The sequence below is a fragment of the Salvelinus alpinus genome, chromosome 37, assembly GCF_045679555.1.
Source record: "Salvelinus alpinus chromosome 37, SLU_Salpinus.1, whole genome shotgun sequence".
Taxonomy (NCBI): domain Eukaryota; kingdom Metazoa; phylum Chordata; class Actinopteri; order Salmoniformes; family Salmonidae; genus Salvelinus; species Salvelinus alpinus.
The window spans coordinates 3,709,586-3,737,537 of NC_092122.1; the positions used below are offsets into that span (position 1 = coordinate 3,709,586).

Below are 27,952 nucleotides of genomic sequence, written 5' to 3' on the forward strand. Positions count from 1 at the left end.
CACATACTATATCTAGCCACTCCCCTTTATACAAGTGGCAGGTTTAGACAGGAATGAACAAGCTGAGAGTAATCCCAGCAGCTATTTCTGACTGAACACAATATCCACACCTGTGCAGGAGGCAGACTGCATAAGAAGTTTCCCTCCCTATCTCACTGGAATCCCCAGCCCCAGGTCTTCCTCCCATCCTCTCCCCTACAGGAGTCCCCCTCAAATGTTCAAACATGATGTCAGAATGTCTGTCTTTATTATCCAATGTGTGAAGTAAAACATCATTCATGTCATTTTAAAAAGGTTTTAAAAAATTAGTACCGTTTCTTTTTACATAATATACATTTTTCTAAATGGTTAATAAATAACAATACAAATCATTCACACATGCCACATATCGCCATAACAACAGCCTGGGTGAGTATAGTGAGCATAGAGCCATCAGTCTCAGAGGCCCGTCAGTCAGGGGTATAGCAGGATGTGTGTAGCAGTGGGGATTGGGGAAACATCTCCAATCCTAAAAACTGATCATCCATACACAGTCCCGCCTTGATCCTGGTCATAACGTTGTATCAGAGGGGAAGTGACCTCACAACCGTGACCCTGATCGCAGCTTTAGAGGGGAAGTGACGTGTCTGTGCTTAGGCCCAGTTGTTCAGGTTCAGGCCCAGTTTTGCAGGATAGAGCTCATGCCCAGTTGTGCAGGCCTCGGGATAGAGCTCATGCCCAGTTGTGCAGGCCCAGGCCCCGGGACAGCATGATGGCCTCCAGGTCTCTGTCCTCCTGGCTCTCCTGCAGACGCTGCTCCTCCAGCAGAGACACCAGAGCATCTCTCTGCTCCACCACCTCCAACATCTCCCCCAGGATTAGCTTCTCCTCAGCCAGCTCTGCCTCACCCTTCAGGTGGTCTGAAAGAGAGGGAGAGAGGGAGTGAGAGAAGGCTGAAAACACAGAATTTATTACGAGCGTTATGGTACTGTGTGACGTGTGTGTGTGTTTGCATATGTATGTGTACTTACCATCCACGGCCATCCTCTCTCTGAGCTCCTGTTGAAGACGGCTCTGTCTGTCCTCCAACTCCAGCTCCCGAGCACTGAGGGAGAGACAGTTGCCATGGAGACAACATCAGTCCACAGGGTCGAGCACAAAGACACTGATGACTCAGATAATTGCATACTGCGCCCAGGCATACTACACTGCTCAAAAAAATAAAGGGAACACTTAAACAACACAATGTAACTCCAAGTCAATCACACTTCTGTGAAATCAAAACTGTCCACTTAGGAAGCAACACTGATTGATAATAAATTTCACATGCTGTTGTGCAAATGGAATAGACAAAAGGTGGAAATTATAGGCAATTAGCAAGACACCCCCAATAAAGGAGTGGTTCTGCAGGTGGTGACCACAGACCACTTCTCAGTTCCTATGCTTCCTGGCTGATGTTTTGGTCACTTTTGAATGCTGGCGGTGCTTTCACTCTAGTGGTAGCATGAGACAGAGTCTACAACCCACACAAGTGGCTCAGGTAGTGCAGCTCATCCAGGATGGCACATCAATGCGAGCTCTGGCAAGAAGGTTTGCTGTGTCTGTCAGCGTAGTGTCCAGAGCATGGAGGCGCTACCAGGAGACAGACCAGTACATTAGGAGACGTGGAGGAGGCCGTAGGAGGGCAACAACCCAGCAGCAGGACCGCTACCTCCGCCTTTGTGTAAGGAGGAGCACTGCCAGAGCCCTGCAAAATGACCTCCAGCAGGCCATACTGCTCAAGGTACTGTATGTACCTTGAGCAGTGTACATACTGCCATTTTGTCATGAGCGCTCATACTAATCATATATTTGAGTCCAGTGGTGACATAGGGGGTCAAAGGTCATATAGATACTCACAATATCATGAGTTCTGACTCATAGCGCATCAGACAGTTCTTCTGCTGGACCAGCTTGAACCACTGCTGCATCAGAGCTGGATCATCCTGCCTGCCCATGACTAAAGGAGAGAGAGGTAGGGGGGAAAGAGAGGTAGGGGGGAGTAGGGGGGAAAGAGAGGTAGGGGGGAGTAGGGGGGAAAGAGAGGGAGGGAGGGGTAGTGGGGAAAGAGAGGGAGGGAGTGGTAGGGGGGAAAGAGAGGGAGGGAGGGGTAGGGGGGAAAGAGAGGGAGGGGTAGGGGGGAAAGAGAGGGAGGGGTAGGGGGGGAAAGAGAGAGGGAGGGGTAGGGGGGAAAGAGAGAGGGAGGGGTAGGGGGGGGGAGGGGTAGGGGGAAAGGGGGGAAGAGAGAGGGAGGGGTAGGGGGGAGAGAGGGAGGGGTAGGGGGAGAGAGGGAGGGGTAAGGGGGGAGAGAGGGAGGGAAGGGTAGGGGAAAGAGGGGAAAGAGGGAGGGAAGGGTAGGGGGAAAGAGGGAGGGAGGGGTAGGGGGGGGGGAAAGAGGGGTAGGGGAGAGGGAGGGGTAGGGGGAAAGAGATGGAGGGAGGGGTAGAGGGAGAGAGAGGTAGCATGGAAAGAGAGAAAGAGAGAAGAAGTGTAAGGAACCATGGGTAAGATTGGAGGATAATTCATAGTTGGAGGGAATCACAGGAGGTGGGTGGCACCTTAATTGAGGAGGACGGGTTTGTGGTAATTACTGGAGCCGGATCAGTGGATTGGTATCAAATACGTCAAAGACATGGTTTCCAAGAGTTTGATGCCATTCCATCTGCTCCGTTCCTGCCATTATTATGAGCCGTTCTCCCCTCAGCAGATCCACTGGATGGAATGCAGCATATAGTATGTGAGGTACATACCTCCCAGGTGCAAGTCCAGCTCTTCACTGTCATTCGACTCTCCCCAGTAGTCTAAAATAAGAACATACTAGGGAGTTGACCACATGACCACACGTACACTGATCATATGCATAGTCAAACTAACTAAGAGTAATATATGTAAAACAAACCATGATGTCAAACAGGTTTGTAAACAATGTGTTTACCTGCTTCCCCTCTCAAGGCCTTCTCCACAGCCACACCCCTCTCCTCCAGCTGCCTCTGCTTCTCCTCCACCTGCTCCAACTGCCTTTGGATCATCTGACAAGGCCCATTTTATACACTCAAGCCCTGTTTATACCCGATTCTAACACGCATTATTTGTCCTGATCTTGTCCACATTCTGATTGGTGTAGAGGTGCTGACTAATGGGGAATAAACTGGAAGCTATAAAAACAAAGAGAGTTGCACACTCGATGTACAAACTCCCAGTAAACCGACTCTCTTTGTTTTTATAGCTTACAATCAACATGTGTCTTAAAATCAATCAATAATGAATAGCTGTCAAATCATTTGCATACAGGGAGGGACCAGAACATCTGGTCAGAATGTGGACACAGTGGACGGATATGAGATATTTTAATACCACGACTGGACATATTTCTGAAAATGTGGGCACAATCAGAATGTGGACAAGATCAGGACAAAAGATACATGTTAGCGCCATCTATAATATCAATGCGCCTTCAAACAAATCACACGCCCAGTCACACACACATGAGAAACCTACGTCCTACCTGGGCTCTGTGCAGTCTCTTGAGTTGCTCCTGTTTGGCCTGTTTGCGCGCTGCCCTCTGCACTCTGCGTGTTAACCTGGCATCTAGCTGCTCCTCCTCTGGGTCTCTGTCTCTGTGGAACATGGCCTCTGACACATTCAGGCTGGACGGGTCCTTCAGGTCCTTCATGTGCACCAGTACCCCCACCACTTCCGTAGGGCACGATGACCTCCGCTGTGTATCCATATGGGGGGAGCTGTCCAGCTCCCTCTCTTTCCCCACGTGCCTCTTTAGGAGAGAGAGAGAGAGAGAGTCAGCAGCCTACACACTGACACACACATAGCATGCGCGTACACAGACACACACACACACCATTAAGATTCGACCACAGCAGCAAATTCTGAGTATAGACACTACTGAGGTTTAGGGGCGATAAGGAGCACAGAGCACAGAACGGCTTGATGCAACCAATGGGAATGTTCACACTACCTTAACGGGAATGTTCACACTACCTTAACGGGAATGTTCACACTACCTTAACGGGAATGTTCACACTACCTTAACGGGAATGTTCACACTACCTTAACGGGAATGTTCACACTACCTTAACGGGAATGTTCACATTGCCTTAACGGGAATGTTCACATTGCCTTAACGGGAATGTTCACACTACCTTAACGGGAATGTTCACACTACCTTAACGGGAATGTTCACACTACCTTAACGGGAATGTTCACACTACCTTAATGGGAATGTTCACACTACCTTAAGCTGTATGTCGTACTAAAGTTATTTTTAAAAATCTAACACAGCGGTTGCATTAAGAACTAGTGTATCTTTCATTTGCTGTACAACATGTATTTTTTAGTAAAGTTTATGATGAGTTATTTGATTAGATTAGGTGACTGTCCAAGATTTCTCCGGACAATTTTGTGCATTTTGACTACGTATTCACATTGTAAAACCACAATTTGTACCGCTAAATATGCACATTTTCGAACAAAACATATATGTATTGTGTAACATGATGTTATAGGACTGTCATCTGATGAAGTTTGTCAAGGTTAGTGAATAATTTTATATCTTTTGCTGTTTTTTTGCGATCGCTACCTTTGCGGTGAATGAATGCGGTTGTGTGGTTGGCTATTGTAGTAAGCTAATATAATGCTATATTGTGTTTTCGCTGTAAAACACTTAAAAAATCTGAAATATTGGCTGGATTCACAAGATGTTTGTCTTTCATTTGCTGTACACCATGTATTTTTCATAAATGTTTTATGATGAGTATTTAGGTATTTCACGTTGCTCTCTGTAATTATTCTAGCTGCTTTGGTGATATTTGTGATGGTAGCTGCAATGTAAAACTATGATTTATACCTGAAATATGCACATTTTTCGAACAAAACATAGATTTATTGTATAACATGTTATAAGACTGTCATCTGATGAAGTTGTTTCTTGGTTAGTGACTAATTATATCTTTATTTGGTCGAATTTGTGATAGCTACCTATGCGGTAAAAAAATTGTGAAAATATGCTGTTGAGTCTTTTGCTATTGTGGTTAGCTAATAGAAATACATATTGTTTTTTTTGCTGTAAAACATTAAAAAAAATCGGAAATGATGGCTGGATTCACAAGATGTTTATCTTTCATTTGGTGTCTTGGACTTGTGATTTCATGACAATTATATTATATGATATCCCTGTCGCGTTAGGCTAGGCTATGCTAGTCAGCTTTTTTGATGGGGGGATCCCAGATCCGGGTTTGTGACTCGTGAGAAGTTAATGGGAATGTTCACACTGCCTTAATGGGAATGTTCACACTGCCTTAATGGGAATGTTCACACTGCCTTAACGGGAATGTTCACACTGCCTTAATGGGAATGTTCACACTGCCTTAATGGGAATGTTCACACTGCCTTAATGGGAATGTTCACACTAACTTAATGGGAATGTTCACACTACCTTAACGGGAATGTTCACACTACCTTAACGGGAATGTTCACACTACCTTAACGGGAATGTTCACACTACCTTAACGGGAATGTTCACACTACCTTAACGGGAATGTTCACACTACCTTAACGGGAATGTTCACACTACCTTAATGGGAATGTTCACACTGCCTTAATGGGAATGTTCACACTGCCTTAATGGGAATGTTCACACTGCCTTAATGGGAATGTTCACACTAACTTAATGGGAATGTTCACACTGCCTTAACGGGAATGTTCACACTGCCTTAATGGGAATGTTCACACTACCTTAATGGGAATGTTCACACTACCTTAATGGGGATGTTCACACTACCTTAATGGGAATGTTCACACTACCTTAATGGGAATGTTCACACTACCTTAATGGGAATGTTCACACTACCTTAATGGGAATGTTCACACTACCTTAATGGCATACGCCCTCTTAAAGGCCAGGGCATGAGGCACATATGCAGACTTGGAAAGATGAAGACCAAAGAACAATCAGAATAGGGCACACAATATATAGTATTTCTAGTTCACACAAAACGTACTCTAAATCGTGAAACTTACAAACTATTTATTACAGCTATAAACGACCCATCTACACAATGGGAGAAGCGTAACCTCGCTCAGTAACGCTGCTGTAACTATCTCTAACTAGACTAGGACACAACGGCCTGCATCGTACTGCCACAAAAAGGTATACCTCCCCTTCCTCATTCTCCTCTTCCTCCTCCTCCTCAATGGTTTCGTTCTGGAGAGACGCTAGGTCAAACAGCTCCAGACGAAGCTGAAAACATTCATCCATTAAGAGATTTACCTGAGCCTCTGAAGACAGGAGATGATAAAGACCAGATATCCCCTAACACATACGACATCAGCCTCCTATAGTGTGAATGAATTTCCTCCAAACAATCACTGTAAAGATCGCTGGCATCCACAGAGCTGTAGAGCTGATCAGAGGTCTGTAGTGACATCACTGACTCCCACAGTCAGAGCTGTAGTGTAATGTCAGCCTGCTGCTCTGAGATCAGTGGTCGTGTTAGTAGTGATGTTCTTACGTTGGCCTTGGGGTTCATGGAGCATCTCTCCATCACAACAGAGCAGGTGATGTCTGACTCCTCCGGCTCTGACCAGCTCTGGCGCTCCCTGAACTTCACACCTGCACAAACACAGAGGTTCACCTTAGAAATTCCCTATACCAGATCACCAGTGTGTGTGTGTGTGTGTGTTTGTGTGTGTTACCTCTTCTCTCTGCAGAAGTTTTCCTCTTGCTCTGCTCTTTGGGGGCTGGGGCTGTTGTCGTATTGGGAAGGGAAGTCCTGCCCTTCTTCTTCCTGTCCCTCTTATAGCCAGAGATGACAGCTCTCCACATGCCCAGGGGTCCACCCTCTCCTATGCCCGCTTCAGACATACTCTGGCTGGGGGGCTGGTTGTCCCTGCGGCACTTACGTGAAGAGAAGAGGGAGCCCCCCTGGAGTTGTGTGAGGAGGAGGGGAGGCAGGCTCTCTGTGAGTCTGCGGGGGTCCAGACCTCCAATGCTCTTCCCTGGGAGAGGCTCCCTTCCTAGGGTGATTTTCATGTCCTCCCAGCCCACCCCCATGGCTGCTCTCTCTATCTCCCTCCTCCTCTCCATCTCCCTCTTCCTCCCGATTTCTCTCTCATCTCTGGGCACTGCCTTAAGGGGCTTCAGGGGGGACAAGGGGGGGCTGATGTCCTCTAAGGGGTCTATTACTTCACCCTTACACGGCTGCTCCCCAAGAGACCCCGCCCCAACAGACCCCCCCGCGGCAGGCGCCCTTCCCCCACCCACGTCCCACGGATTCAGTTTCTTGCCCCCGACCCCCCGCACAACAGCCGACGCCATGATAGGTGCGGGGGCAAATCGAGGTGCAGGGCGAGGGGCGGGGCTTTGCAGTGACTCCGCCTCCACAGCAGGGTGGGGCAGGCTATCCCAGCATGCCCTGTGCTGGGCGGGGGGAGGGATGCAGGGAGGGGTGAGAGGGTCCGAGGTAGAGGTGGTGGAGCTCCCGCCCACACCGATCCCGGAACTACTGCTGGGGTCACGCACCCTCTCCCTCTCCTTCCCCCCTCTCTCCCTCTCCTCTCGCTCTTGTCTCTCCTTCCTCTCTTTCTCTTCCCCATCCTCCTCTCCCACTTCCGGACCGGGGGAGCAGCCCGAGGTGGTGGAGGAGTTAGGGGAGGAGTAGGTAAAGACAGAGGAGTCTGGAATTGAGACAGAGGACATTGGTGTGGGTGCATGTGACATTAAGGGGGTGAATGGTGTTGAGGCAGTGGCTGGAGTGGAGAAGGTGATATTGGGTATACTGGTGGGGCTGTGTGGACGGTGTGTGTCGGGTGTTGTCGAGTCAGGCAGTTGTATGCGAGGCGTGTTTGTGTCAGGCGTGAGTGTGTCTGGAGAGTGTGTGCTCTGCTGCCACTCGTCCAACGAGGCTACCTCCTCAGCGGTGAGGGGGGATGATCCTTCCTCTGAGAGAGAAAGGGAGGGGGAAAAAGAGAGGGATGAGGAGAGAGAGTAAGGGAGAGAGAGAGTAAGGGAGAGGAAGTAAAGAGAAAGTCAGAATCTCTACAGAGATTCTAGATAGCAACCTCCTGTGTCTTACAGGAAATGTTGCTTGTGAGCCACTGTTGGCATTGCTAGAGTAGGTATTAGTTTTTTTTGCCATTGTTTGGCAACACTGTAGACTTGATGAGGCAAATGATATTATTAATAAGGTTTGGGCAACCACAGCCCCCAAAACCATTGGACAGTGGTGCAAGAATCACTTGTGTAAGTCCATGGGGTGCAAAAGGTGAGGAAGTTACTGTCATTTCTGCCTACTCGTGTGTCATTATTCTCAATGACACAACAAAACATGCTAAATGGTTAGTAACAAAACAATTACCATAATAAAAAGGATAAACATGTTTTGTTAGCTTTCTCTCCTGTGGCGGTGCCACCTGTCTCCTCCACCTCTTCTAGAGGGAGGAGCCACAGACCTGAATGACGCTCCCTCTCACACGGAGAGTACTCACCTTCTACCAGCAGTGACTGACAGCACATGGAGACACACACAGGAAAACAGAGAAAAAGGCACAATTACCATCACTAGATAACTCCTCATCATCATCATCTTCATCAACCTCTCCTTCCTCCTCTCCTGTCTCTTCTTCGTCGTCTCCTCTCTCTCCTCTGAGACGTGCGTGTAGTTCCATGGCCTTCCTCCAGGAGTCTCTAGCCAGGTCATTGGTTAGAGCCCGCTGCCTCTCCCCCTCCTCCTCCGTCTCTGATTCCGAACTATGAGGAGAGAGGAAGGCAATTAGTGTGTGTGTGTTCGTGTGTGTAAGTGTGTGTGCAAGAGAAAAGGGGGAAGAGAGAAAGAGGAGGAGAGAAAGAGGGAGAGAGACAGAGGGAGAGGCCATGGGAGACAGATGGCGAGAGAGGATAGCGAGAGAGAAGGATAGCGAGAGAGAAAGAGGGGGAGAGAAAGAGAGGGAGATAGATAGCGAGAGGGAAAGAGACGGAGAGACAGAGGGAGATAGATAGCGAGAGAGAAAGAAGGGGAGGGAGGGAGAGAGTGAGGGAGATAGATAGCGAGAAAGAAAGAGGGGGAGAGAAAGAGGACACGCTAGATAGAAATAAAGATGTTTGTTTTTGTAATGCTGACCTGGAGCCCTCGTTGCTCTTGTCCCGCAACGGGCTGCACTTGTGATTGGCCTTCTTCTCCTCTGTCACCAGCAGACTGAGGTTGTAATTTGCCAGCGTCTCCTCTGGCACCTCCTCCGGCTCATCTGTTAGCTGCTCAGTCTCCAGGCTCCCCAGGCTCACACGGTAGTTCTCCAGCTCTATACGTTCTGGCGTGCCGCGCACGCGCTTAGCCAAGCCACACTCCCTCTCAATCAGAGATGCCACTGAGCGCACACACACATATACACACACATATACACACACACACACACATAGAAGCTTTACCAAGCCGGACCGACTCCCAATCAGAGACGCCACTGAGACACACACACCAGACACACACACACACAGACACACACACACACAGACATACACTTAGCCAAAGTCAATGTCACATTCTTTGGGCACTCATAACATTCTTTACACACTCAGGACATTCTTTACACACTCAGCGGCGTCACTAAGAAACACATTCTGTGCACAAACACACACACACACGTCACAAGCATTACGTCTGAAAACACACACGACACAGATACATGAACCTCTTGGCTTACCTGAGGACCTGCGATCTGCTGTCACCACAGTCACTGAGGAGCGAGGGTTAGTGGACAGAGCAGCTGGGTACTCCTGGAAGGAAGGAGCAAAGAAAAAAATAGTATTTTACTAAACATTTTTCCAAGGATCAGTGTACTGATCTACAGAAAACCTCATACATACATCACGTGTTCTCCTCAAAACAATATAATATACAGAGAGAGCTGGTCATTAAATGAAACCTCTATACAAATATCAGGAGTTAAAACCCCAGGTCAGCCAAGAGCTTCCATTTAGCCAGAGTACGAGGGGAAAGGCAGAAGTCCTTACCAGGAGGGTCCGCTGAGAGGGGGTCCGTTCGTACGGAGTTGGGGGCTGATCGGAGGTCGGAGGGGCTGCTCTCTTCCTCTGGACCGGCCCAACCAGACGGACGTCATAGTGCGGCTTACAGTAGAACTTCCCTACACACAGAACCAATGTGTTAGAACACTATACATAGAACCGCCATACACACAGCAGTTTAAGAACCTCGCTACACTAAAAAGAGAGATCTGCAGCGCCCATGCATCTTACAGAAGAACTTTAAACAAAAACAAAGTGTTATCTAACTACAGTAGAAGTACAGAGAAAACAGTGTTACATATCTTACAAGTCTCATCCTCAGCTAAATCTTATTCACATTTCCACACAAAGAAAACAGTGTCTCTTGACCTTGAGGAAAAGCTACATCTCTCAGCCTCCCGGAAAGGAACGGCGAGAATGAAATAGAGTTGTGTCTTACAGTGTGACTCCTCCATAGAAAACAGCGCCGGTCTACAGACTGACAGGAAGACACACTCGATCTGGTCCCTACACTGACAGACCACTTCATATATATAGTCTACCCTACACACACTCCTCTCCCGCCTCACAATCAAACGGCTATCATGTGACACCTCATCCCTGATTGGTTGAAGGGTTTGATTTAAACTTAGAAATCAGCTCTTGACATGACATCACGGAGATTTGGTTGGGGGGCCACCCCCACCTCGTGGGCAAAACATTTTGGTAGCCCTCCTATTCACGGCACCATTCATGACACCTCCAAGTAGGGGGCCCCTAATCTAAAAAACTGTTAGCTGACATGGCAAATTGAGTGACTGTCAGTGACTGACATAAGAAGAGAAAAACTGCTCATGCACAACCACATTTGTTTCTTGCACCTTGTGTGTTCTACAGTAATCAAAGATAAACAACCACGCAGTCGGTCCAGGGAGCCCCAGGCCCCAACGGTGCAGTAAGCAATACACTGAGTTTGTGTTCATCATGTGTTAACTGAGTTGGTCTCTGGTCTGCTGATAACCTGGAAGCCTTACAAAGTGATCACGCGGTGTAACATCAACCCAGAGTGCAGATTGGAGAAATCTGTGTCAAATCAGCATGATTTATAGTGTCACTAACCCTCATAAACTGCAGGTCAGAGCTGCATTCAAGATAACACAAGTTGTGGTAGAGCATATAAAAAGTTGAAGCTGTGTTTCGGGGAGCCAAGACCATGCTGGGCTGGTAGTGGTATTTTCAGTGAGTGTGTGTGTGGTAGGGCAGCCCATGTCATTCATCGGAGTTACCCACTTTTACCATTACTCTCTAACTCTATGGAGCTCAGTGACACCCTCTCCCTGCACTCACCCACTCACCCCTCCCAGGTCTCTCCCCTTTCTCCATCCTTAGACCTGGTCTCACTCTCCTCCCTCCCCAGGGGCTCACCGTTAGGCCGGTCGTAGGCGTAGGAGGCCAGGCGGATGGTGGAGCTGCAGTGGTCACACTGGAAGCAGCTCCGGTGGAAGAACAGTCCCTCAACACTGAGTCTCTCCATCACGTACACGCGCTTGCTGCAGAAGAAACATACGTCACTGGCCCCTCCCGGCCCTGCCAACACAGAGCGAACAGCAGCCTGAGAGAGAGAGAGAGAGAGAGAGAGAGAGAGAGAGATGGGGGGGAGAATAAGCTGTAATAGATAAATCACCTCACTTCAGAGTTAGCTTACTACCAAAGAGGTTACGGAATTGCGCTGAGATTCAGATTTTTCCATTAAAATATATGCCAAACATTGATTTCAAAGTTGAACAAACCATACTATGCACAATGACTACTTTTAACAATTTACACTGATGTAACAAAAACACATTTTACTAGAAGAACTGTTGCAGATGCAAAGTTTGATAACAGAATTATGGTAAAATCTCCCCCCCAAATTTGCATCCACGTTTTCCAAAAACGGTTCAATTTCTGATAAACTAAGAATCAACGATGTCTGCAGAAAGAATCAGGTGTCAACTATGACATGACACATTGACTTTGAAAAAACGATATTTTGGTTATAGAACCACCGGTAACAGAATTGCGGAAACGGAATTTCATTATGGGTCCCTGATCTGTACCACACATAAATATATAATTATGGATATGAATGTCATTCTCTTCATGGTGATGTTTCCTAAATAGGTACACAAAAGGTATTAACATGGTGCGGATTACGGGGAGCCGGGAGGGGCTCAGCTTCCCTGAATGAGACATTTGTTTGCCATCCCATGCTTTTACTCCAATGCATTAGACTTCTCCGTTGACTTATAATTGTTTGATTTCGTCAGTCAGCTGTTTAGACAGGTGGGTGCTGGTGTTCTCCGTGCCATCAGTGGCCAGAAGTAGTAGACCATTTATTTAGCTTGATTATTTTCTATCAATAATAATTGTCTTTCCTGGATCAGCGGATGATGGTCGACACAATCACTAGACAACTAGCCTACAGCGAGACCCCAATGCGCATCAAATAAGTAGGCCTATAAATTACTGACAGTAGACCTATAATTGACTTCTGTTAGAAGCATTCGATTTTGCAATGGTATAGGACTACATTATTTTGGATTTGTGTGCCCATGAAAACTGTTTCACGGCGAAACATAATGAAATGTTACGTAGCCATAGTTCCACATACAGTGCATTTTCCCAGATCTCCAAGAGCCATGGTTTGTACAGGGTTGAAGATCACTGCTCTAATTCAAATGTCAACAAACTTCACGTCAGGATAGGCAACCGAAATTAATAATGAATGTATGTGTGTTATATTAAACATAGAGGGAGTAAAATGTAGGCAAGCAATAAACATTTCAGAAAAACTACTAGTCGAATAAGACATGGGAGAGATGACGAATTTTGGCAAAAATATTTATAGACTAATACACTTGAAACAACTAGCCAACCCGAAAACTGCAGACATGCGATCAAACAACCATAATTTTTTAAAATTAAACGTAGCCTAACGTGATCATTGACAGCTGCCTTGAAGGACACAAATACACAATTATTTCTGCTACTAAAATCAGTAGGCTGAACTGACAACAGAGTGAAGAGCAGAAATCTCAAATAGCAAGCAAGTCACAGCAATGAAGAATGGAGTGTGTGCGCGTTCACGCGAAGGGGGGGATTTTCAGCACAACACCTGCAATCAGAATTTACTCACCTATCTTTTTTTTTACCACTACAGACTGGCTACGGGTCAGCCGATTTGATGTTAATGATAATACACCCTCCGGTTTCCGCTGTTCTTATGCACGACGCAACACTGGAGGACACAGCCCTTAGCCGTGGTATATTGGCCATATATCGCAAACCATTGAGATGCGTTACTGCTATTATAAACTGGTCACCAACACAATTAGAGCAGTTAAAATAAATATTTTGTCATACCCATGGTATCCTGTCTGATATACCACGGCTTTCAGCCAATTAGTGTAACGGATGTGAAATGGCTAGCTAGTTAGCGGGTACGCGCTACTAGCATTTCAATCAGTTACGTCACTTGCTCTGAGACTTAAGTAGGGTTTCCCCTTGCTCTGCAAGGGCCGCGGCTTTTGTGGAGCGATGGGTAACGACGCTTCGTGGGTGTCAGTTGTTGATGTGTGCAGAGGGTCCCTGGTTCGCGCCCGTGTCGGGGCGAGGGGACGGTACTAAAGTTATACTGTTACATTAGCATTCAGGGCTCGAACCACCCAGTTTATAATGCACAAATTACCACCAGCTAAATCTATGTAATTTCATAAATGACTATTTAAATGACTATTTACTCTGTTCCATTTGATTGCCAGATCACTGTCTCGTCAACCCAAGCAGGGAAATTAAAATCTTGATCTCCACTATAAAAAGCATCTAGACATGATCTCACATTTCTTTTCGACTACATTTAGTTTTTAACAGAGGATATTTGTATAAACCTTGCTGTCTGTCTCTCTGACATTTGCAACATTGTTTCAATATTCAAATTAGATCTCCAGCAGTCGGGACGAGAGAGAGAGGCAGGCAGCGTTTCTCAGCCAGTCGAAATCATGAATCAGCTGGCATCATTTTTATGGATATATACAAAGAAATGTCAATTGAAAAAAGTTCAAACGAAACGAAGTGCAGCTAGTTTTCAGTCTTTCCAGCGTCAGTTTGAAGTTATTGTGTTGGCTGTGTTGTTGGCTAGCTCCTCTGAACCGTGTCCTAACGAGAGAGCACATTTTCTATGCCAGGCGAAATCCAAATAAATGTCACTAGAAAACAGCTTAAACAAATGCAGCTACTGTTATTCTGTCTGGCTGCACTGTTTGACGTGACTGTAAGTTAGCCGTAGTTGGCTAGCTAGCAAGCAAGGGATAAGAACGTTGCCAGACAGTATGGCAATGAAACATTTAGAACGAACGACTGGGTCGCGTCCGTAGATACAGAACAAAAAGACTGGCAACCGAACCAATAGACCAGCCTGCTTGGGTAGCACCCTTAGATTTGTTTCGGGACTCTATCTTGTGGAATGATGACATGGTATGAATAAATTCATCAAAATAACGTTTTTTAATTAAAATATGTAAATCATTATATGAATACGTAACCCGTTGTATAAAAGTGATAATGCCCTCGAAGCCGGTGTTTGGAGGATATATTGGCACGGTTTGCGGTAACAACACACGTGCCAATATATCCTCCAAACACCGGTTTCTCGGGCATTATCATTTAATCATCAAATGGCGCGAGTAGGCCTATACATGCAGTTTGGATGCTGGAATTATTTTGGAGTGGAGGAACATGCACAGGTAGACTACTTTTTGAAGTGGTTTGTTTGACAATCAGATGAAAATACCATAACTGTTTCTGTTAATACCGCATTAAAAGCCAATACATTTTTACTGTTTAAATTGGCTTTATTATTAGGCCCATAAAAAAACGCTCAAGCGTGTGCACTCAATACAGAGTACACCCGAATGTCATGGAGTAATAAATATGCAATATCCTCCTTGAGATATTTGGATATTATTATATTATTGTAATGAGCGCTGCCCCAAAACAAGACCAAATTTGGTGGGTCTGAACCCGACCAAATTTGAACCAATCATCGATGTCTGTTTGGATATCAAAGCACAGCCCAGTAGAGCACAGTAGAGTTCAGTACAGTACAATAGAGTACATTATAGTACAGTACAATAGAGTACATTATAGTGTACTCAACTCTAGTGTGCTCTTAGAGATGGGGAAAGGTCTGTCCATAATAAAGATATGCTCTGCTTTTTTGACACCACACTCCACAAAGCAAGTCCTGCCAGGTCTAGTTTTGTCTTATCTTGATTATTGTACAGTCCTGTGGTCGAGTGCTGCAAAGAAAGACATAGTTAAGCTGCAGCTGGCCCAGAACAGAGATGCAAGTCTTGCTCTTCATTGTAATCAGAGCGCTAATATAAATACTATGCATGCCAGTCTCTCTTAGCTAAACGTTGAGGAGACTGACTGCATCACTTCTTCTTTTTATAAGAAACAATGTGTTGAGAAAATCCCAAATTGTTTGCATAGTCAACTTACACAGAGCTCTGACACACACACACTTACCCCACCAGACATGCCACCAGGGGTCTTTTCACAGTCCCCAAATCCAGAACAAATTCAAGAAAGCGTACACTATTATATAGAGCCATTATTGCATGGAACGCCCTTCCATCTCATATTGCTCAAATGAACGGCAAACCTGTTTTTTTAAAAAACAGATAAAGCAACACCTCACAACACCTCTCCCCTATTTGACCTAGATAGTTTGTGTATATGTATTGATATGTAGGCTACGTGTGCCATTTTTAAATTGATGTAGTTCTGTCCTTGAGCTGTTCTTGTCTATTAATGTTCTGTATTATGTAATGTTTCATGTTTTGTGTGGACCCCAAGAAGAGTAGCTGCTTCTTTCGGAAAAGCTAATGGGGATCCTAATAAAATACCAAATACATACTGTGTACTGTACTGAACTCTACCGTACAGTACAGAACTATACACTACTTTTCTTTACTGTACCATACTTTACTTTCCTGTACTCTACTGTGCTGTATTGTACTTTACTGTGCAAACTTGTGGGGCTGTAGGTAGCACAGTTATTAAGAGAGCCGGACCAGTAACCAAAAGGTCGTTGGTTCGAATTCCCGAGACTGCTAGGCGAACATCTGCCAATGTGCCCTTGAGCAAGGCACTTAACCCTAATTGCTCCTTTAAGTCGCTCTGGATAAGAGTGTCTGGCTAAATGACTCAAATGTAAATGTGAACTCAACTGTGGTTTGTGACCACTATGGATTCCCATTGTAGCCAACTCAATTGCAGAAAATCCGTTACCGATTTTTCGGAAATTCCGTTACCGATTGATTTACTGATTGATTTACTGATACCGAATTGATATCAGTAAAAACGAGTGGTGGAAAAAGTAACCAATTATCATACTTGAATAAAATAAAGATACTTAAGTGAAAGTCACCCAGTAAAATTCTACTTGAGTAAAAGTCTAAAGGTATTTGTTTTTAAATATACTTAAGTTTCAAAAGTAAAAGTAAAAGTATAAATCATTTCAAATTCCTTATATTAAGCAAACCAGATCACACCATTTTTTTAGCCAGGGGCAAACTCCAACACTCAGTCATGATTTACAAATGAAGCATTTGTGTTTAGCCCACCAGATCAGAGGGCGTAGGGGTGACAAGAGATGTTCTATTGATAAGTGTGTGAATTGGACCATTGTACTGTCCTGCTAAGTATTCAAAATGTAACAAGTACTTTTGGGTTTCAGGAAAAATGTATGAAGTAAAAGTACATATTTTTCTTTAGGAATGAAGTGAAGTAAAAGTTTTCAAAAATATAAATAGTAAAGTAACGTACAGATACCTCCCAAAATGACTTAAGTAGTACTTTAAAGTATTTCTACTTAAATATTTGACACCACTGGTAAAAACACTATAACTAATTGATAGGTATACCTTTACTTGTTACTTCTGTGAACTTTCATTATCCTCCCTCCTCATGAGGGAGAGACATTAGAAAATATCTTCAAGATATGTGGGTTTTTGGTACAGAATTTCACAGTACAAGGCAATGTTTCTTAAACTTACAGACATTTCTCCAAAACTAAATTTAAGTGTTGATATTAGTTGGCAGCGGTCTTTACTTCAACATTATTGTGTTTTGATACATTTATAATACATTTAAGACTTTTTCTGGTAGATGTTTTCTAAAGACCCCTTTTCCCATCTGTTTGTCCAGAAATCAAAGCCTTTATTTATTCACATTTTTTGGGATGGAAAATGTTTGAAAAATTGATATATGCCTAAATAAAAAAATTAAAAATGTACTCCTATCTTTCATTTGGCATCCAATTTGACATGCTCCTATGAACTTCACATGTTGGTGCTCATGGGTACTTGTACATGGAAATGACCTACTTCAGAACAAGCCTAGATAGGGTGTAATCCAATGCTGGATGAGTTTCGGCCCATCGACAGTATTAGTATGGGTGAGTCGACTCATTCAAATCAATTCTTACCGTTTCCTTCCTATCAGGAGTGTGCTGGGGTGAAGGTGACTCCTGACTTTGAAGCTGATTGGATATCTGTTCAGCCAATGAGCTCACTCCCCCTGTGTACATCTGAACGTATTTCTAAAAGACAACAGGAGAAAAGACAGACAGGATGAAGACGAAGGACAGAACAAACAGTAAACACACACAGACACACTCACTAGGGATGACACAATCGGAGCCATAAACAGAGTGTTTTGATGTGGTGCTATGGATGTGGAAATGGACCACAAAGCTAGAAGTATCAAACCCCTATTGGATTCAATCATTATACTCATTTAACCCTCTTTCTGTTGCAGTGTAATCATTGTCCAAAATAATAAATATACATGTTATCACTAGGCCCTTATCTCACACCAATAAACCTGAATTTGTAGGCCAATCAGAGAGGAGTCCGAGAAAAGAAGCCTGTGCAAACATTAACAAAAACCCTTCACAGGCCTCTGATTTTTTAAATCTTAAAAAGGAACATTTCAGTTGCAGTGTTGTCACATGCCACATGCCCTGCGGTAAATTATACAAATATACTTTCTTAAAGACCAAACAAGATGTACTCTGACTCCAGTTCAGTCCAGTTTAATCCTCTTTCTCTGAAACAACAGATGTTAATATGATTTACAGTATCATTTAGCCCTCTGACACTGCCCCGAGGCCCATAGATTGAACTCAATGACTAGGGGTCAAGTTGTAGCCCACTTATGATCCACACTAGCCCAGTAATGGACTAATCGAGCCTAACGTTACTCCTTATAGTCCAAGGATCTTACATGTTCTGTTTAAAGGTTGAATTGGTTCTGGAAGCCAAAACAGCCAAATAATCCATCTAAATGTGAATCAATTCCCAATTGCGGTATAGTTCTAGAAACACAAATCCCTTTCATATCACATCAAAATCATTTCACAAATACAAAATCCAGTTGCAGCCGACTGCACTTTTCAGTGACAACACATTTGTGGCGTCTGTCTTCAGTTTACACAGAGGTGTACGGAGACACACACGGATAGTTAATTAGCTCAGGTAGTCCGCTCTGTTTTCCACAAACAGACACTGCAACATGGAAATGGCTGTGTGAGAACACGAACCCTAAAAGGCGTGTTAGTAATTTAACATGGTGATTTTTGAAAATGATTTATTGCTTATATGAAAGACGGGTTTCACATGTTTCCAAAACCGTACCGCAAGCGATGCGTGTTAATGTTTAGCGCAAGCCTTGGGGCTATGCTATCGTCAATTGGCGCTAAAGGTAGCTATGAATGGGGTAAGTCCACCCTAGGGGTATGATTAAAGCTTAGACCGTTGTCAACGCTTACTGCCAACGTTCACCATGTCTCTGTCGAGATCTAAACGTGGATTTGATATGTTTTCTCAGTGTATTGTTTCCACTACACTGCTAGAACAATTCATTGTCTTACGCCAGATAGCGCAACATTCGTCTGTTGGTTGACGGACTGCGAGTCGCGTAGGATTGACGCCACCTGTCGAAAGACAATTCTGACAGTTGGTCTCTTCTGTCCTGAAGATATATCAGGGAACCACTGATGTAGCCGAGAAGAGACCTTAAAAGTCATCACACCAATGACACACATTAGTCTACAGATGGCTACTGGGAACTTGAGGAGTCTATGAACATTTATGGGTGGCATGGGACATCATTACTAGTCTACATGCCACCTGGTCTACACACAACTACATCACCCAGAATCCTCTGGGGTGGCCTACCTGCTCCCCCCTGCTGGGTAGAGTGTGACACTTGACCTTTTCCTTGTACTTGAAACTCATCTGCTCCTGCTGCTGCGTGCGCTTCTTCTGGGGGTAGATGGGTTTAGACGACATCATGTGAGTGGGTGGTTGACGTAGCGAAATAGTGAAATACTGTAATATCTAGGGAACTCTAAGGCTAAGAAAGGGCTATATGACAAAATGCCACGCGACTGAACTACACAGCACACATCATGCACCCTCATGTGGTGACACAGAGAGATACAGCTATATAACTACAGTCCTCTAAGAACCACAAGTGAAGCAGGTGGGGGACTTACTATTTTTATCTGTTTCCAGGTGGCAGCGGAGGCCACAAGGGCTGGCTGGGCCTGGGGGTCAGGGGATGTTGGAGGATGTGGAAGCGTGGGCATGGAGTCCCCCTGGTGGTCAGTTAGTAGAGGGATTGAGGGCTGTGGAGCCGGGACGGCCACGGCTACCTTTATACCATACTACAACCACAGCCTTAAGAGTCTAGGGCCTAGGCCAAGAGCTACCACTGTTAACCCTAACTACCGGTTCATCTTAACCCATATTGCTGCAACCACAGCTGCTCCCTTCAACCAAATGCTCCGTGGCTCAGTGAGTCCCATTGGCCCTTACCCAAAGTGCCCATCACAGTGCAGCTAATCTGTCTTATCCTCTGAAACCTCAAGAGGAAGTCAGTCGGCTCACACCTGGAGGATCTAAACTAGCAACAGCTATTGATGACAGACCGTGCTGTAGAAGTTCCTTTTATTCAGATTAAAAGCACAGATTTTCAATAAGAGTTTTTTTTTTTTTTTTTTTTACTTTGACGCTTTGAGCGAGGGAAACCACTCGTAGAAACACCTGAAAACTCTTAGCAGCTAGGAATTCTGAATTCCATCCCCTCTGACCTGTCTGCGTAGAGCTGCAGCTGGTGTGGAGGAGGGGCAAGGGGCATTCTCCTCAAACTTGGCCAGCAGCTGATTGGCCATCGAGCGCACTCTGCTCTGGCTTGCTCCACCCACAGAGCACAGGGCAGCCTGTTCCTGTGGAAGGTAGAATGGTGAAGAGTTTGACCAGTGTCACTTTAAGGCCAAAGGTGTTGTATTGCTGTTCTAACTTCTAAAATACTTTACATTATTGCATCTCTTTCATTTAGTCACAGAACTACCGGCAGTTACAATTTCGGTAACCTAACCCAGGGCTACAGGTTACACCTCTCACCTCATAACTGTCCTGAGATCTTAATCTGAGATCTTGTTTCACGTCCTCCAGACATGGCCGACTGGTTTTTCTTCTCTTCCCCACCGCATCCTTTTCCTTCTGCTCCTGATGGGAGGGACACAGACAAATACATGTAAAACACACATGCACCTATACAAAGACAAACAGAGGCCCTGCATAAACAAATAGGGGTGTGTACCTTGGGGTTGCGCTTGCGGGATGGGCTGTGGCCCAGGCGGCTGAGGAGAGAGGCAGGACCGATCACAGCAGCCCTCCCATCTGGGCTCTCAGTCTGGGATTCTACAGAAAAGATAAGAGGAGAAGAACAGTCACGCACAGCCATTCCTCACCTCCTTTCCTTCACAACCACTAGGAATAGGAATAGAAACAGTTTCACCACTTTGCTTTTGCTTAGTAAGGCATTGTAGATAACTGGTTATGAAGGAGAGGGCTGGAGATGAGGGAGAGTATTGAACATTCTGGAAAGAGAGGGTAGGATAAGAATAGAGGGTGATGAGGAGAATTGAGCATTAACAGCTGACTACTGTGGTTGAGAAACTCACCACTTGGGGGCAGTGCCCCCTTGAAGAGCTGGTGAAACTGGCTAAGGTACATGACCATACAGAGAGTGTCCGTTTCACTGACAGACGCCATCTCCTCGACAGTCATCACAGGAGAGATGCCAAACTCCTTCTCTGCCACCTCCAACCCCAACCTCATATTCACCTCCCCCTCATCCTCCCCCAGAGAGGCAAAGTCACTGCAGAGAGATGGGACGAGAGAGTCAAAGTCACCGCAGAGAGATGGGACGAGAGAGTCAAAGTCACCGCAGGGAGATGGGACGAGAGAGTCAAAGTCACTGCAGAGAGATGGGACGAGAGAGTCAAAGTCACTGCAGAGAGATGGGACGAGAGAGTCAAAGTCACTGCAGAGAGATGGGACGAGAGAGTCAAAGTCACTGCAGAGAGATGGGACGAGAGAGTCAAAGTCACTGCAGGGAGATGGGACGAGAGAGTCAAAGTCACTGCAGGGAGATGGGACGAGAGAGTCAAAGTCACCGCAGGGAGTTGGGGCGAGAGAGTCAAAGTCACTGCAGAGAGATGGGACGAGAGAGTCAAAGTAAGAGAGTCACACCACACACGCGCGTGCAAATAGACACACTTTACAAACGCACACACCAGAGCAAGTGGACAAAGAGAGGCACTGATCCAATCAGGTAATTAAAAGGGCACTAATCAGGACCATGGTCTTCTGACTCATCAGCCTCACCTCTCTCACACACAACACAAACACACACACACACACGCACCTGAGCTTGCGTGAAAAGGAAGTGAGACTAAGGTTCGAAAGGTGAGAGGTGGGCTGAGAAGTGAGGCATTGGTAACGTTCCAGTCCAACTACATTGCGCCTGAATGCTACCTTTGGGATGAGGTGAGAGGCGAGGTGATTTGTGAGGAGCAGGAGGCTAGAGGTCCAAGGTGACTCACATGAGGTCAGGTCGGTAGCGGTGGATGAGGGCGCACAAAGCTAGGCCACTCTTCCAGGAAGTAGTGAGGTCGCTCACAGCAATGCCACGGTAACCCTGCGTCTGCTGCTGGCACCACGACAAAAGCTTACTGGAGCGAGAGAAGGACTCTGGGGAACCAGATAGGAAGAAAACAAATATGAGTGCAGATGCTGATCAAGCCAATGGTTAGAGTTATGTTAGTGTACTGTTCAGTACTCAGAGTCAGTACTCAGACTCACCCTGTCGTAGTAGCTTCGGCAAGGGGGATCGGGGTTGCGGTTCCTGGACCACACCTGAACCTCCATTCTCTCCTGTGTATATTAGATGGCCCACCTACAGAGATTGTCATCATCATCATCATCATCATCATCATCAGACCTGTGTGTGTGTGTGTATGCGTGTGTGCCTGTGCATACCTGTGCGGGGGTGATGAGTTGAGGGTTGATGTTAGGGTAACGGGTAGCTGGGTCGACGGTGTATTGACCAAAGTTTTTGTTGACATTTTCTGGAGTGGTCTGAGGAAGGAGGCGATATAGACTCTCTCTGAAAAAAAGAAAGAGAGTAGAGAGAATGAGAGGAGAGAGAGAGAGAGGATTGTTTAGTTATGGAATCAGGTGAATGATAATTTGGTTACATAGCTGAGGTGCCTGTGTGTGTTCATCAATGATTTTGGCATGTCATGTATGTTTGTGTGGGTTTGGCAGTGTGTGTTTGTCTATAGGTTTTACAATGTGTAATTTGACAGTGTGCCTATTCCCTGATTGCTGGTGCGCGTGCTCTCCTAACTGAAGACCTGCCATCTCACCTTTCAGCAAGTAAGTCCAGGGGGGCGAGGCCTTGAGCCCAGCTCCGTACCATCCAGGCAGAATCCAGTGCTGCCAGGAACCCCCGTGCTATACCTGTCCCCATGGGCCAGAATGGCTAACACATACACACGCAAGCAGACACATACACATTACAACCATATGCTACTTACAACAGAATTACTTTCAGAGTACATCAGGATTGCTGACGTTAACATTATTCTACTCTCCCTCAACTCTGCTCCTCTCTTCCTCTCCCTCGCTCCTCACCTCCAGAAGGCTGTCTCCCACCAGCGTGACCAGTAGATGGTGTCCATGTCTCTGTCTGACCAGTGCAGCGTTCTCTGACGCGTACATACAGGTGAAGTCAAACAACGCAACATCAGGCTGCCCGTAGTGGTTCATGGCAAAGTCCAGGGACGGCAGCTGGTTATTGGTGGAGAAGTCCGCCGCCTCGCGGGCATAGGCCAGCAGTGCATTCTGGTCCACGTTTCCCCGTGAGAGAAGTGTTTCTGTGTCTGCATAGTCCTGATAGGTATGACACAGTAAACATCAGTACAATAGTATGCAATCAATGTTTGAACAATAACACAGTTATCCAGTCAAAATCAGGGCAGTAACACAGCAGTGAGACCAACATGAGCAAAATAATGATACAGTCAATGCAGCTGTATCAGTGTGTCATACACTATGTGTGTGTGTATGTGTCTGTGTGCGTTGTTTTATATATATTTTACTCCCCAATTTTGTGATATCCAATTGGTAGTTACAGTCTTGTCCCATCGCTGCAACTCCCGTATGGACTCGGGAGAGGCGAAGGTCGAGAGCCGCGCGTCCTCCGAAACACAACCCTGCCAAGCCGCACTGCTTCTTGACACACTGCGCGCTTAACCCGGAAGCCAGCCGCACCAATGTGTCGGAGGAAACACCATACAACATGGGACCGAAGTCAGCGTGCATTCGCCCGGGCCCGCCACAAGGAGTCGCTAGCGCGCGATGGGACAAGGACATCCCGGTCGGCCAAACCCTCCCCTAACCCGGACGGCGCTGGGCCAATTGTGCGCCACCTCATGGGTCTCCCGATGCAGTGCCTTAGACCGCTGCGCCACTCGGGAGGCCCGTCTGTGTGCGCTGTTACCTGCAGAATGACTCCTTTCTCCAGCAGACTCTGCTTCTTAGCTGTCATCACAAAGTAGTGCGTGTCGTCCTTGTAGTACACTATATTCTCCAGGTCCACTCCCGTGGCATCCCGTAGCTCCTGAAAGAACCTCTGGTTGAAGATGAAGGCCACTCCACTGATCTCCTCCACCTTGGCCTCAGCCGTGGTGTTACGGTTCATGAAGTTAGCTGTGATGGCAATGGCCAGCTTGCCCCGGAACTCCTTACGCCTGAACCCTGATTGCACACATGGGAGACAGGATGTGATGGCAAACAGGAAGTCTGGGATCAGAGGGCTAGAAAAATTCCCTTCCTATAAAGGCATTTACTAAGAAATCTGTTCTTTCAGTGATGGGAAGTCTGACTGATGCTGCATGAGATCTGTTGCTGTTTCAGTTCAGTAGGTGCTACTAGATGATTTACCTGGCAGTGTGTTCCGTCGTCCATCAGCTCCGATCACCACGTCACACTGCAGTGTGTTAATAGGGTGAGACTTGGGTTTCACCTCCACCCTCCAGCCTACCTCTGAGGCACACACACACAAAGGCATTAAACACACACACACACACACACACACACACACACACACACACACACACACACACACACACACACACACACACACACACACACACACACACACACACACACACACACACACACACACACACACACACACACGGCAGGTCTTACTCTGTTGCTCCTGGTCCGCAGGTGGCTCCACCAGTCCCTTGAACTCTACGTTGACATGGACTTCCACCCCCAACAACAGAGCTACCTTTAATAACACCAACTGTAGCTGCCGTATACCTACAGAGAGAAGGAGGGAGAGCGAGAGGGAGGAGGGAGGGAGGGCGAGAGAAATAGGGTATTAGAGAGAGGATTCTCTAATGAACATTGAAGCCCCATAGCTGTAACCATGGAGACTCAGGGGTCAAGGGTCAGGGATCATTCCATACTCACTGATGTGGTCAATGGCTCCAGCACAGAACTTTCCGTAGAACTTCTTGGCCCCGAGGCCCCTGAGGTCATGGATGGTGAAAGGCCAGAGGTGGAGGACGTTGTTCCTGGAGAAGGCATCTCTCTTCTCCAGCAGCACCACTCTGGCCCCCAGGAACCCCAGCTCTACTGCTGTACGCAGACCACACGGCCCCGCCCCAATGATCACACACTGGGAGAGAGGATAGCTGGGATGAGGAGCTAGAAACGTACACACTTAAACATACACACGCTGTGCAGCCACACACGCTTGCCATCCATATACTATACATATCAGACCTGGGTTCAAATACTATTTCTAATATCTCAATTACTTTCACGTACTTTGAATGTAAGTATTCAGATATCTTTTAATCGAAAAGACAAGCAGTTGAATATTTTAATGTATTTGGAAATACAGTTGGAAAGTATTTGAAAATACTGACTCAAATAAACTCCCATGCATTTAACACAGGCATTACAAAATTATATTTGAAAATTATATTTGGTAGACTATTTAGTTTTGACAAATAACCATTCAAACACTCAAATAAATGTACTTGTTTTGGGCTATGTATTTGAACATTTTAAATACCAGATAGTAAATTACTAATAAGTACCGTTGTGTTGGCACAGACACGGCCCTTCCCGTACTCGTGGTGGGCCGCCCGTTTGTCCAGTTTGGCCCACAGTGCGTTGGCCTTCCAGTAGCTGAGGCGTTCTTTGAGGGTGTGGTAGAAAGGCCGCTGCGGCTGCGTCGGGGAGTATTTTTGTGGCTGTGTGTGTGTGTGTGTGAGCTGAAGGTGCTCACACAGCAGGTTGAAGGCACGGAGTGTCGTTCTGCAGGTGGACGCCTGGACAAACTCATCAAATAGAACCTGGGCATGGCCCTCCTTCTCCGCCTGCTCCGCCTCCTGGGTCTGGTCGGCAACACCGGCAGCAGCAGGGCACCCTGAGAACTCCATCTCAGCTTCCTGTTCCGGGCTCTTTCATTGGCTGCCTGGAGAGAGAGAAAAGACAGAGACCACGTTCCAGTGTTCCACACTGACTTCCCATGTAGAATCCATGCCTAATAGCCAGTCTGTTTGTGTTATCGTTCCAACTCCTTGTCACGCCAATGACAGCAATGAAGTTGGCATTTGCAAAAACAGATGTGACCAGGCTACATGCGTAATAAATTGCTTATAAAACATCTAAGTACATTTCTAAGTTTGCAAGTAGCCGTGTGTGTGTGTGTGTGTGGATTAAGGTGTTCTCGGTCTGAGCTGGCTGCATATCAGATGTTAGGTCCCCTGCTAGGAGGTAGGGCCAGAGTTGTTCTTATACCGTTAGATCCCAGATAAACCAGCTCTCCATGCTGTGCACTGGGCTTATGGGTAATGAAGTATATCAGCTGCTGAGACTCTGATTGTCACACAATCAAAGCCCTCAGAAAAGTGTACTATATCCTGCTATCGCATTATATTCATTGCACGTAGGTGTGTGAACATAAAGCGCATTATACAGTATATTCTGTATGGTATAATCAGCCAACATTATCTCACTGGGACAATAACCAAAGCAGTCACCAGACAATACAAAGAGAAAGAGGGAGGGAATGTGTGTAGTTGGGGGGTGGGGTGAGGGGGGTTGGGGACACAATGCACCTCATACATAGTGGATCCATCCGCACCAAGCACCAAGAGAAACCCACACACATACTCCAGCTCCCACACACACTGCAATGTCAGCATAGCAGGGGGAGATGTACAGTATAGCAGTTTATTAGATTGAATTAGAACATTTGATAGACTACTAATCCCCCAAAGGGAAATAAACAGCAGCAAATGACCACACAAGACTAAACAACCTTACATAAGTAATAGACTCATCTAAAATGGATAGTATGAGTGTCTAAGACACGCTACATAATTACCTTGGACGTCAACACACTTTCATTCTTTCAGTATTGTCCGTCCATTATGTCCACACAATACTTTCTAGATAACACATTCAAGTACACACACACAAACACACATTGACAGAAGAACACACACAAACTGCTGTGTAGGACTTACTGTATGCCGTGTTGTCTTCTGGCCTGTACAGACATCGTCACTCCTCAGCTCAGCCACGGGTTGCCAGGTGTCCCTCAGTATCCTAATGCAAATCTCTCTTCAGCCACAGATATAACACCCCACAAACCTGCACTGCAGTAGCCTATACTGCAGCCCCCATTGCCTCGGTCTGTCCCCCTCCCTTCCTTATAGTTTGATGTGCATTATGTTGATGCCCAACTCTCCAAGTCTGTCTTTCTCGCTCTCTCACACCGACACGTTTCTCATCCAAGGTCAGGGAACAGCCAAGTACAGACTCCTCCCACACAGCATGTTCACATAGGCTACACACTCAAACGGGCACGCCCGCACACACACACGGGCACACACACACCTAATCTCACGGTGTGCCTGGGAAACAGACTGGGATCTAACAAGCTTAAAGAGGAGAGGGATCAGAAGAGAGAGATCATTCTGTAAGAACGTGGCGCTGAGGGAGAGAGATCCCGCTCATAGCCACAGAAAAACAGAGTGGGTATGTGGGGACAGAACACATAGACAGAGGCCTATTTGTGCATATGGCCAAGACCCAAACCCTCCAGTGCTGTCAGAGAGAAAGGTTGGGTTATACATTCGGTCTGTGTAGAGGTGCCTACACATGACAGAGCAAATACACGTTTATAGGCCTACCCACAATTTTCAACTTACGGTCATATGAATCTTTGCTAACCCAAAATGATCCATGTTTTCCATAGCTGAAGACCCAAGCCTAATGAGAGGGTGGGTGAAAAAGTCACACAGGGTTGAATCTATGGCTGAACACTGTGGCTAACCCCTGACCCCATGGCTTACGCTGCAGCTAATACCTGATCACCTTCACTGATCCATACTATATTCCCAGTAACTACTTCAGTATAATGCCCGCT

The 27,952-nt window shown here is 46.1% G+C and overlaps 1 protein-coding gene across 4 annotated transcripts; it reads right to left on the bottom strand.

Annotated features, from left to right (window-relative positions):
• Window positions 1-228: 228 nt before the first annotated feature.
• On the bottom strand, window positions 229-27,471 carry LOC139565768 (protein-methionine sulfoxide oxidase mical3b-like). Of its 4 annotated transcripts, XM_071386310.1 has the most exons (33): window positions 27,048-27,471; window positions 25,611-25,990; window positions 24,976-25,183; window positions 24,706-24,822; window positions 24,436-24,537; window positions 23,993-24,249; window positions 23,125-23,382; window positions 22,857-22,972; window positions 22,468-22,594; window positions 22,291-22,384; window positions 22,032-22,179; window positions 21,108-21,304; window positions 20,744-20,844; window positions 20,545-20,649; window positions 20,232-20,366; window positions 19,635-19,736; window positions 19,315-19,401; window positions 17,562-17,675; window positions 11,453-11,639; window positions 10,037-10,167; window positions 9,727-9,799; window positions 9,150-9,393; window positions 8,586-8,779; window positions 8,443-8,520; window positions 6,727-7,971; window positions 6,543-6,643; window positions 6,188-6,271; window positions 3,524-3,790; window positions 2,954-3,047; window positions 2,769-2,819; window positions 1,879-1,978; window positions 1,011-1,084; window positions 229-899 (listed from the first exon to the last, which is right to left on the bottom strand). In XM_071386310.1, the coding sequence occupies exons 2-33, from the start codon at window positions 25,953-25,955 to the stop codon at window positions 712-714; spliced, it is 5,724 nt and encodes a 1,907-aa protein (XP_071242411.1). In that variant the 5' UTR covers window positions 25,956-25,990; window positions 27,048-27,471; the 3' UTR covers window positions 229-711. The 4 variants fall into 4 exon arrangements, with proteins under 4 accessions (XP_071242411.1, XP_071242408.1, XP_071242409.1 ...); XM_071386307.1 differs by lacking the exon at window positions 8,443-8,520 and having other exon boundaries at window positions 9,150-9,486; window positions 27,048-27,469; XM_071386308.1 differs by lacking the exon at window positions 8,443-8,520 and having other exon boundaries at window positions 27,048-27,468.
• Window positions 27,472-27,952: the final 481 nt, after the last annotated feature.

What these genes read in the sequence shown, in the direction of transcription:
- LOC139565768 (XM_071386307.1), bottom strand. Translation starts at nt 25,955, where the DNA reads ATGGAGTTCTCAGGGTGCCCTGCTGCTGCCGGTGTTGCCGACCAGACC. An exon ending in AACTCATCACCCCCGCACAG is followed by an intron (nt 22,385 to 22,467) that starts GTATGCACAGGC and finishes CAATCTCTGTAG; the next exon opens with GTGGGCCATCTAATATACAC. An exon ending in TACCCAGCAGGGGGGAGCAG is followed by an intron (nt 17,676 to 19,314) that starts GTAGGCCACCCC and finishes GTTGTCTTTTAG; the next exon opens with AAATACGTTCAGATGTACAC.